Source organism: Rattus rattus, chromosome 12 (assembly GCF_011064425.1).
Source record: "Rattus rattus isolate New Zealand chromosome 12, Rrattus_CSIRO_v1, whole genome shotgun sequence".
Taxonomy (NCBI): domain Eukaryota; kingdom Metazoa; phylum Chordata; class Mammalia; order Rodentia; family Muridae; genus Rattus; species Rattus rattus.
Window position 1 is genome coordinate 7,266,174 of NC_046165.1, and position 12,176 is coordinate 7,278,349.

At 48.3% G+C, this 12,176-nt stretch overlaps 1 protein-coding gene across 1 annotated transcript in view; it reads left to right on the top strand.

Annotated features, from left to right (window-relative positions):
- Window positions 1-12,176, top strand: part of Abcc4 (ATP binding cassette subfamily C member 4) — a 232,806-nt gene that overhangs the window by 49,345 nt on the left and 171,285 nt on the right. The window contains exon 4 of the mRNA XM_032917695.1: window positions 661-885. Coding sequence (XP_032773586.1) covers window positions 661-885 — 225 coding nt within the window. The remainder of the gene's footprint in view (window positions 1-660; window positions 886-12,176) is intronic.

Sequence of the window (12,176 nt, forward strand, 5' to 3'; positions counted from 1 at the left end):
TCGAGCATGCACCTGGACCAATCACAGTGCGCTGTTGTCTTTGAGCCTGTGTTGAGCATGCACCTGGACCAATCACAGTGCGCTGTTGTCTTTGCACCTGGACCAATCACAGTGCGCTGTTGTCTTTGAGCCTGTGTTGAGCATGCACCTGGACCAATCACAGTGCGCTGTTGTCTTTGAGCCTGTGTTGAGCATGCACCTGGACCAATCACAGTGCGCTGTTATCTTTGAGCCTGTGTTGAGCATGCGCCTGGACCAATCACAGTGCGCTGTTGTCTTTGAGCCTGTGTTGAGCATGCGCCTGGATCAATCACGGTGCGCTGTTATCTTTGAGCCTATGTTGAGCATGCGCCTGGACCAATCATAGTGCACTGATGTCTTTGAGCCTGTGTTGAGCATGCGCCTGGATCAATCACGGTGCGCTGTTATCTTTGAGCCTTTGTTGAGCATGCGCCTGGACCAATCACAGTGCGCTGATGTCTTTGAGCCTGCGATGTTTGAGTTCAGGCCTGCAGGAATGCGTTCACTTGCTGCAGTAATGATGAACACGGTTTCATCCCCCTTAGGAGAGGGGCGAGCGACCTACGGATGTGAGGCGTGTACTGTGAAACGTTGGTGCGGTTTTTAGTTCTAATGGATGCTTTTTGTTTTTTCTTCTAGGAGACCACCCGAGTAGTTCAGCCCATATTTTTAGGGAAAATTATTGATTATTTTGAGAAGTATGACCCTGACGACTCGGCGGCCTTGCACACAGCTTACGGCTACGCGGGGGTGCTGTCGCTGTGCACGCTCATCCTGGCCATACTACATCACTTGTATTTCTACCACGTGCAGTGCGCCGGGATGAGGATACGGGTCGCCATGTGCCACATGATTTACCGGAAGGTAAGTGACCTGGCTTGTGGGACATGTCCTTCACGTGGAAGTTTCCTGTAAGTCACAATCATATAACAAACTGGGGGCTGGGGCCCATGCCCGCACTCAGTGCCGAGGAACCCGAAGCAGGAAGATCACAATCTCAAGGCCATAAAAACAAACCACGCTGAGGAAATTTGCTGTTTGGCTTGGGCTTCAGAATTTATTGTTGTTACTTATTCTGCAAACTTCCCCGGTATAACCTGGACGTCGCTTCTTACTATCAGATTGTGGTTGCTTACGGTGACGGGCAGTCTGTTGGACTTATGGTGAAATCCAGGTTAAGAATAAATGCAGAATTGATTAAGTGTTTTCACAGCTAAATCTCATAACTGTCCCTATGAAAAGTCTTACACTGTTCACCAAAGCCTTCACAGCATCAGTGTTGTTACAAACTGAGCTTTAGGGAGGCAGGGTCTTCAGAACTGAACCTAGGAGAACACACTGTCTCTGAGAAAGGAAATTATGGGTGTTTACCTCTCACATGCCTCTGGAGGTGTACACGGTGCCTGTGCCTGTACACCTGCCTGTGTCTTTCTGTGTGTGTGTGTGTGTGTGTGTGTGTGTGATGTTTAATTATGTTAACCTAATTTTCTTCAAGGAAATATATAAGTAGAGGGCATGTTATAGTTGTGTGGCTTGGGTATAAAATATTTATTTTAAACTGAGAAAAGTAGTTTTGGGGGCTGGAGAACTAGCTCAGTGGTTAAGAGCATCGGCTGCTTGTCCAGAGGACCCAGGTTCAATTCCCAGCACCCATGGCAGCTCACAACTGTCTAGAACTCCAGTCCCTGGGGGACTCACCCTCACACAGACATATACATGCAGGCAAAACACCAATGCACATTAAATTTAAAGAAAAAGTAGTTTTGAAGAAAACTGTCTCCGTGTACCTTGTTCTGATTCTTAAAATGTGTGTGTCTTTCTCCCCCTGAAGTCAACGACAAGGCCCGGTGTGCTATGCCTTTGTGCCAGGGCTGCCACATTATTCGAGGTTTGTGTTGATTGGAACAGTTACAAAGGATATCAGTAGAAAGCTGCCGCCATCAAACGGATGGGTGAGCATCATAGGGAGCATTCGGGTCTGACGGCTCTGTCAAGGTCTTGCACGTCACTCTACCTGTTTTCACTGTTTTAAAAAATTTATTTTAGGGGTTGGGGATTTAGCTCAGTGGTAGAGCGCTTGCCTAGCAAGCACAAGGCCCTGGGTTCGGTCCCCAACTCCAAAAAAAGAAAAAAAAAATTATTTTATTCTATGTGCATGCACCACACACACACACACACACACACACACCACACACACACACACACACACACACACACACACACACACACACACACACACACACACACACACACACACACACACACACACACACACACACACACACACACACACACACACACACACACACACACACACACACACACACGCTGCCTGAAGACCATAATTGCTGACTCCTTTTGCTAATTTTATTTAGTTGAGGTGGCATTCAGATAAGATCCAGTGGTTGAAGTTGCTCATTGTTTACCTTTCTCTGGTGTACCTAGAATGCCCGTGGATTTTCTCGGCAAATACGAAGTATCCTCTTCCTTTGACCAGTCTTACCAGTCTTACCGTTTTGTGGCTCATGGAGACCCGGCACCTTAGGATCTCTTTTACGCTCTAGCGAAGACAGTATTTTCTTGATCTGTGACAAGGGGCTGATAATAGTGCCTCAGGTCTTCTCCAAGGGGTCTTCGCCACCATCACTATCATGTCTGAGGCTTCCTCTTGTACCACTCAGGAGAATATTGAAGTTTCTCTGTAATTTGTCTAGGTTTTAATCTTCCTAGATGCTGATCAGTTCCCCCGAGTTCTTAGGACTTTTCATTCCCACCGTGGCGGGCACCGTAATTACAGTCAGGTGTGAGGTGTCCGTCCGTTCAGGCAGTCAGGGCTCCTGTGCAGGTGAGTTGACCTGTTTTTCTTCTTAGTTCCTCTGTCGACACTGCGGAGTGGGCCTTCGGGAAATCTGATCTAGCTTGGCAGATTTGTTCACCTGACTGTAAGGAAACGTCTCCCAGAGGTATTCGTTTGTCAGTGTGGTTATCCCCGAAAAAAAAAATCTCTTTATGAAGTCCAGTGTTGCTGTGGTCAGAGACTTAGCCTGAAACCCTAGACACGTGGGAAAGATGAATTTCCTCTTGCCTACCTTGTGCAGGAAGTATGTTGCGGTGAAGCATAAGACGCCTCATCTCAGGAGGACCGCTCCCGTGGGGCTGAAGCGAGCCTGGGTGTGTATCTGGAAAGCCCTTCTGCATATGCTTGTAGTTCATGCCAGGCTTCAGTGCCCAATCCACGAGGAGAAATCAGTTTGGGCGGTGTACACGGAGTGACCGTTAATGCCATCATGGTAGTATGTGTGGCTGAATGACCTTGCGGGATGGAGCTTATATACTAATGGCTTGTTGATCTGGAGACACGGCTTGGGAGACATGACTTGGTGGAGAACGAGAACGAGCTTCTCATTCAAGCGTGAGGACCAGGATTTAGATCGTTCCCTAGGCCCTACATAAAAGGCAGGTGGCATGGCAGCTTGGCCCATCTGTAGCCTCAGCACCGGAGGTGGACACAGGGGACCTCCTGGGCAAGTTGAATTGGCAGCCTTTGGGTTTTCTGAGAGACCGTGCCTTAGTCAATTAGGTGGAGAAGAATTCCTAAAGAACCTGGTGTCTCTGCTTTCCATGTGCATATGCAGTGTGCACACACGCACACACACACACACACACATGCACACACATACATGCACACACACATGCACACACATATGCACACACATATGCACACACATACACACTCACACACACACACACATACACACACACACACACATACACACACACACTCACACACACACACACACTCACACACACATACACACACACACACACACACACACACTTACACACACACACACACACACACATACACACACACACACACACACTCACACACACACACATGCATACACACATACACACACTCACACACTTACACACACACATACACACTCACACACACACACCACTGAGACAGCTAGTCATGTATTTACGTTCACAGCTTTAATAAAGTTATATTAATACTGAATACCCTATTCACTCATTTTGGAAAGCGACTGTGAGTTGCCAACCCCATTCCTGGGAGAACTGCTGTTACCTCTATGGGGAGGCTGCTGTCTTTTCTTTACTGGTTGACTGAGATGCAGAAGGAAGGGACTTCTGAGGCCTCCGGTGGCATAGGGTTTGCACTTGGGCTTCAGTGTGAGAGAAGGCCAGGTTGGATGGAAATGGCAGCTCTAGTCGAGGTGAGAATGAGCCAAAGGTGGCTGGGACGCTTTGTCCCCAGGGTCTCCTGGGCCTGGGTCTCTCCTTTTCTCAGAACTTGACCCAGGGTCTTCATAGACAAGGGCTAGCGTCTACCTTTCATCCACACAGGATGACAGTCTCAACACGGGAGTGGGTTCTACCACTGTGCTTTTCATTATAGAATACCCCAGGCACAGAGCGTTTCTCCCCTCAGATCACTGGCTTAGTCGGCTGGGGGCCTCCTGACTTTGTGTCTCTGAAGAAGCATAGCAGTTTCCTGTTGGCACTGATTTCTGAGGAGTGGATTTTGAGGGCGGCTGTCTTGCTCTGAGTGCCAAGCCTAGGTACGAGCATGTCTGTGTTAGTCTCCTGTTTGCTCCGTGGAGCGGATTACCCGACAGTATCCATTCTGGATAGATTTGCTGGTCTTCACTAACTTTAAAAGAACTCCATGAATGGAAAGCTGGAGGGAGGAGACTTGTTCTCCATACCAACCTCTGAGGTGAGCTGGCTCTGCACACGCTTCAGCTTCTCATTCCTGCCGTACCTCTGTCTTCCCATGATGCTTGTGTTCACTCGATTGACAGCTTAGGTCGTGGGCTTCCTCGGGATTGGGGAAAGGCAATTGGTTGAAAGTTTGGCAGTCTATGACGTCAGGTCCATGATTCTCAGATCGAAGTTGATTTTGTTTTTATTTTAATTATTTTATTTTTATTTTATTTTAGTTCAATGTAGACTATACTGTCCTATATTTAGACGGGGCAATGTGGAATGCCCAATCTTCAAACATTTTGGCCTTCCCAAAGCGAGGGACATCATGTGGCTTGATCTGATATTTTATCTGTCGGTCTGTGGCTAAGCTTTTTCTCTGAAGCTGGTAGGGAGGACCCTGAGGGTGTTGTTAGAGAGAAACCATGTGGTGTTTATAGTAAGCGATACTTTGGCAGGACACTCTGTCCCCCTGTCTGTCCTCTTGTTATTATCTTAACATTTGACAGTGAGAATGGACTAGCAGTGCTTTTGTACACCGTCTTAACGGTTTAGCGTTTTTCTTCTAAATCTTTTATTATTTTATTTCTGATATGAGCTTGCATCTGGCCTGAGTGTTTCACGGGACATTAACCCTATCAATCTTCTAAGAGAGTGCTGAGAGGACTGTCTTAATTTCCGTGGTCAGAAGTCAGAAACGGAAGCCAGCGAGAGGAGGAGTGCTTTTCCCTAAGGGATATTACTGCTGCTGCTTCTGCGATTGACATGGGTGTCAGCTGCCTCCTGTCAGCTGGTCACTCGGTGGCCTGTGAGAGAATACTGTATGTAGCTCAATGGGTTCTAAATTGTGCTGCTTTAATGGATTCATGTGGGGAAAATCTTTAACCCCACCTTGATGCCGGCTTCTCCCTGCAGATACTATTTAGGGTGAGGTTTTAAAGGTAACACTAGGAAGCCTTGCATGCATATTCATCTTAACTTTCAGTACATGGTGGTAGCCTGTGGCGTACAGCTTTATCCCCCTCAGTAGTGAATGAAAGCGCGGATCGCAGGCACATACCTCAGTAATGCAGTCCTGTCAGCCTGGAGGGAGAGTCTGAGACGGCCTGGTTCTCCTGTGGAGGAGTGCCTACGAGTTGAGTCAAGCGTCTAGGTCCTGATAAGACAGACACACAGCAGGGGCATGCCAGGTGGGTGGACCTTGTAACCCTGGGATGCCAGGAGTTACTAGACCTGAATTTCAGTCTCATTCCCCACCCCCTTTTCTAGCTGTAAAATTTTAGATGTTAGTTTCTTTAAAATGGCCTAAAATAGACTTGCCTCATGGGCGTCTTGTCCCCAGGATAGAATGGCACTTGGTGCAGAATAACCATATCGTTAACCGTATCATTGCCAGGTGACCATCTGGGTGCGGTTCTAAGAGCACATCTGAGGCTCTCTTCGGAGATCTCGTATGTGAAGCCCAGTTGTCCCCTTTCTAGTTCTTTTCCTCAGGAAAACGGCTCCAGGGTTACAAATGTCCTCATTTGTAAAAACAAACATGGCATGAGTTCCCACCTCACACGTTTGTGTTAAGGACTCATGGGTCTGTCTGTCTGTCTGTCCGTCCATCTGTCTGTCTGTGGAGGGCAGTCGGGATGGGGTCTGACATGCAGCAAGTGTTCCCACATTCCTGTTGTCTCTGTCATTGGTAGACTTACGGCTTACGGGCTGGTCCTGAGGTTGGTGGGAATGGGTGGGGTGTCAGCATCCGGGTAGGACATGTTTCAAACACTGCTGAGATAGAAGGATGTAGGGGGAGGTGCTGATGCTAAGGTCTGGTTCCCTAGTTGGTTCTTGATTTTTGTTAATAAAGAAGGCGGGAGCCACTTGCTAGGAGGAGGGTATAGAGGGGACTCCCAGGTCCCAAGAGGAAAAGGGAGACACAGGGAAAGAGAAGGGGCTTTTCGGCCTGGCTTTGGAAGGAGAAACATGAAACAATCCTAAGATCTCGGGGAAGCTAGAACCAGCGGCCTCTGCCACTGGTGGATAGCCAAGCAGGTCTGCGGAGGCTAGCTGATGCAGGCTAGCTGATGAGTTTAGGGCAGGAGATTGTGTGCTGAGCAACTGTGCTAGCCGACAAGTTCTAAGGTAATAAAGTTGTCCGAGTGTTTCTCATTGATGGAGCAAAGGTGTGTGTGTGTGTGTGTGTGTGTGTGTGTGTGTGTTGGGGGAGAGACAGAGACAGAGACAGAGACAGAGACAGAGAGAGAGAGAGAGAGAGAGAGAGAGAGAGAGAGAGAGAAAGAGAGAGAGAGAGACTGACTGAGACTGGTTCGGTGATGGTGGCTTGGCAAAGCTATGCCAGGAGAAACACAAGGGAACTGGGAGGGGCCGGAACATGGGCAGCACCTCCTAGGAAAGGCAGTAGCATTCCTTTTAAAAATTACATGCAACAGAAGTATGGAGAAAGAAAGGAAGGACAGTGTCGTGTCCAGTTCCATGGATGGAAGACCCTGATGGTAAGGTTAAGGCAGGGGTTGGTGGTGGAGAGTGGGTTCAAGGTCCGGAGCGGAGGTTGTGCGTTTAGCTGACGAATGGCGGCCATTGACTTTTAGAGAAAGGAATGGAATGATCAGAACACAGCTCCATGCATTGGTAGCTTTCAGCCTGATGCTGTGAGGGGTCCAAGGTAACGATCTCCGGAATGAACAGAATTCAAACAGGAGTTGTCGTGGAGTCTCTCACGGGCCTTTGTCATGGCTGTTGCTCATGGTGTTACTCATTCGATGAGGTATGTCCTTCTCAGGGACAGCTCCTGGTGTCCTGGGAGGAGGAACCTGCGAGTTACTGTGAGAAAATGTCTCATCTCATCTAACACAGTTGACCCGATGTGACAACATGGGGAATAAATCGATAGTAAGTTAAATGGGGAGCCAGGAGGATGTCTGTGTTGATTCAGTTCCTGCTTCACAGTCATGAGTGCCTGGATTTGCATCCCCAGTGGCATACGTACCCAGTGGCATCGTGGCACTACGTATGTGATCCCACTGCCAGGAGGATCAAGGACCTGAGGACCCTGGAACTTGTGGAATCAGTGAGCTCCAGTCTCACTGTAGACCTTGGGAAGAACGAGAGGGGGTCACTCCACATTGGCCTGCCCTCTACCCACTATGAGGATGTGCACATAGGTCTCGATAAAAATAAAAGTGTCCGTACCGACATCCCATGCGTACACTGGTGGTCACTAGTTCCGGCTCCAGCAGGCCATTTAGCGCTAATTATCTCAGCAGCTCCACGCTGCCCCCATCTACTTTCTGACCCGCTGTCCAAGAGCTATTCCAACACGGCACCCTGTCAGGCCACCCTACCCTCACTCACAGCTCTCCTGGCTGGATTCCACCACACCAGGCATACACAACCCAAGTCCGTGGCTGGCCTTGTGTGTTTGGCCACCATAACACTCTCTTGAACTCAGTTAAGTCGCCACATGAAAGAACACATCATACAATATCCTCCAATCCAATATGTCAGCACAAAATCCTGTGTACATCCATCCCTTAAGAATAGTCATAACCTATAATATGTGCTGATAGGAATCTTAACATCCGCCTCCATGTTCTCTCAGCTGCCTCCTCTCCTCTCCTCTCTAAAACTTTTCTCCCACCCATCCTTCCTTCTCGTCCAATGACAGGCCTCGTTCTATCCTGTACCTGCCTTCACCTGCATAATGACATCATCCTACACACACGTACACAGGAACACATACATGTGCCAATCATTGTTGAAACCTTGGACTTCCTTTAGCCTGCCGTTTCCATATCATGTTCTTCCAGTAATGACCCAGACTCCATTGTCTCAAAATGTGTTATTTGTCAGGTTCTCTGACCTCTGTCCACACACATTACTAGATGGACTGTGCGTTCAGACCACATGCAGGTTTGTCCCTGTGGTGGCATGTTGACATCACCATCTCACTGCTCCCAACAGTCCATCAGGGAAGTGCGGACTCCGCCTGTGCATTCCAGACTCGGGATGGAAGATACCCGTTCTCGTGGTCTGCCTTTCACTGACAGCAGTTGCCTCCTTGGCTCATGCTTTGAGGTATACACCCCAAAACTAATCTTCACATGGGTTTGGGGATCACCCTTAGACAGTTGACTATAGCAGTGCCCTTTGCCACTTCCTGGGAGCTGATCCCACTGTAGCTATGAGTTGCAGCACCCCTAAAGGTAGACTCTGTTAAGATTTTACTAATTGCTAGCATCAAAGGAAATGCCAGTGGTTTTTGGCAAAAGTTTCTATAAAAATTATTGTATGTTTCCACCAAAAGTTAGTATATCCACCCCCCCATAAGAAATTTTCCTATGTTGTGGATGTATGAAATACCACTTAATATTAAGAGTCTTCTGTTTCTATACAAATGAGATTCTTCTCCTTCTCCTCCTCTTCCTCCTTCCCCTTCTTCCTCCTCTTCCTCTTCCTCCTTTTCTTCCTCCTCCCCCTCCTCCTCCCCCTCCCCCTCCTCCTCCTCCCCTCCTTGCTTGACTACTGTAGAGTCAACTCAAGAGTAAGAATTACTTATATAGAATGTATCTGTGGTGTCTGAGTTTTGACATATGCACAGACAGTACTTCTTGTCACTGAGGTCTTGACATTCCTTAGAATGTCTCTTTCTGCTCTTTTCCTCATTGTCAGCTTGGCCTCCTTGTCTCTGCTCCAGATCACTGCTGATTAAGTTTCCACCATCAACAGATTGACTTTTGCTTCAGCATTGGTAGAATAGGTGGATTCATGCTGTGGATCTTGGACTTTTCCTTCTCTCTGTAGAATGCTTTTGAGTTGTTTTTATTTATTTTTTTAAAATTTTTTTCAAACTGTCCTGTCTAGTGATTGTTTCTACTGATTAATGTTTTGAGAAAAGGTCTCGCTTCATAGCCTGTGTTAGCCTCCAACCCTAGCTGAACCTTCTCGTTTTAGACTGCCAAGCTAAAGTTAAGCTAAGCTAAGGTTATAGGCATGAGACACCCGTCCAGGTTGGTGGATATTTTAGTTCCTGACTGTAGGATTCTCTCATACACTGCTGGACTGCCAGCTTGCTTCCAGCTTTGGCTACTAGAAGTAAAGATCCCGTCATTGGTCTTATGAGTTTGTTGGTAAAGCCGCCATCTGTAGCGTGTAATTACTAAAAGTCGATCCACGCTGTCACCATCTTGGCACTGGCAGGAGTCTCACTCTGTTCCCAGCCTGGCATGTAGCCAGAGTCTGCATGTTTTCCCCAGCTAAAACCTCTTCAGAGCTCCGAGATAGCTCTCTTGGTCCCCTCGGGCAGCTATGGGTGTGCATGGGCAGCTTGGGTCCCACGGGCAGCCCGTGCTCCTCTGCGGTTACCTTTCCCCTGGGGCTCAGTCCTTGCCCAATCGTCCCATCCCAAAGCCTGGCCTAATTCTGCCTTGGCTGCATTCTTTCCCTCTGCCCACTTGAGTCTCCGCAGAATGGAAAACACCAGACAATGTTAGTTTAGAATCGACAGATAACACAACCGCTGGGCTCGGACTCTATCATCCTAAACCCATCAACTATTCTATGTTAGAAATCTTCCAGGGGCAGATTCTGGTGGAGTTCCCCACCAGACCTAACAGCTTTCACTCCTGCCTCCGCCCAAAAGGAATTGTCCTCCTCCTGCCTCCTCGTCACCCAGGGGTTGGCTTCTTGTCACCTTTATTCGCCAATCGATTAATTAGGGAAAAGTTCCTCTGCAGCTGTCAATGTCTTAAGAGTCTGTTAATACTAAAAGTCCCATCAGTGGTCTTATGAGTCTGTTAGGAAAGGTACTATTGGACGGTCTCACGAGTCTGCTAGAATGTGCTGTCCCTGGGCTTATGAGTCTGTTAGCAGACATCAGTTTATTTAGACTGACACTCAGAGTGGGATTAAAGGGCCCTGTCATGAGCGTGCTTCCATTTCACGGAAATCGCAGGTGTGATTTTGCCGTGCTTCTTCTGTAGAACCTCGGGTGTTGGCTTTTAGTTTCTTCTGTAGAATCCCAGGCATCGGTCTTTATTTGTCGGTGACTGGCAGCTTTGTCGGTGACTGGCAGCATGGCTTCTGGTGTCGGTTGTGCCCAGTCATTGCGTGCATCTCTGTAGTCAGTGTCCCTACCTGTGCTGGCTGAGGTTTTAGCTAGACTTTTTTCTTGTTGGTTTTCTTTCACAGACTGGTCATGATCCTGCTTGTGGTTTGGGCGCTCTGGTAACCTTGGGTCTTTTTCATTGACATACAGAAATCAGAAAATATTCGGCTAGTGGTCGCGCCGAATGTCTGTCAGGAACAGATCCAAGCAGAGGGACTTGCCTTGGCTTATCAGTTCGGTCACAGTCAACTGTCTTCGGTGTTTCCACAGTTGCCGTGAGCATAGCAGTGACGGAGTGGTGTGGTAGAGCAGAGCTGTGCACTGAATGACAGAGAGGAAGCAGACAGAGGGAAGGAGAGTCTGGCCTCCCCTGCATTACCTCTATAGTAACCTTGCCCCTTGAGCTAGGCCACGTCGACAGCTTGCCGAAACTCCAAAAAGGTGCCACTTTCTGGAGACCAAGGGCTCAGCCTGTGAGCCTCTGAGAGACATGGTTAAGATTCTTTGCTGAGGTGGTGTTGCCCTGTGCATCATGGGATGCCGAACACCGGAGTCCTTTATCGTGGAGTCCTGCACACTGCCAGCTTTCTGTTACCTGCAACCGTTGGCCTCACAACTGTCTTGCTCTGCTGCTGTTTATGGTAGAGCAGGAGGAGTGGGCCTGTGTGGTATGGTTTTCTTAGCCTGCATGTTTATAAGCTACAGGGTCGGAAGCTCTGTATGTATAGTAAAGGGTGTGGTGGCAGGACCTGTTGGGCATAGTGTTTACCTTGCTTGTTGAGCAGACGGGGAGTGATGGCATGTGTCAGAAGAGGGTCCATAGGTTTCGTCTTGAGTCACGCCAATGTTTCATAAAACACTCCAGTGCCCCCCACCCGCCACCTGGGGGGCTGGCTGCTCCAGCCTCCTGTGTTAGTCCATGGAAAGTCCTCATAAAGTTGTGTGTTGAAGTTGGGCCCAGGGAAGGTTTGGGACCTGCTGTTGCATCAGAAGGCAGCAGGCACAACCACTGAGGGTCTAGTGGGGGCAGAAATGACGTCCTTGAAAGGGACAGTAGAGCATGGACTCTGAATTTTTATTTTTTATCTGTGTACATGCCGACGTCACAGTGGATGATGTTAAAACATTTCCGATAGTAACATCGCTTCACTGACTGAAATGAATTCCCCGTCCTGTTTGAGTTTTCAAGGCGTCTTTCTGCATTTAAAGTGGGTGGCTCTCTCCTCTCGGGTTTTCAAAGGTCATTGGTTTGTTTTCAGAACATTGAAACTACAGAACTCAAAGTCACGACACGACACCACGTGAAGCATGA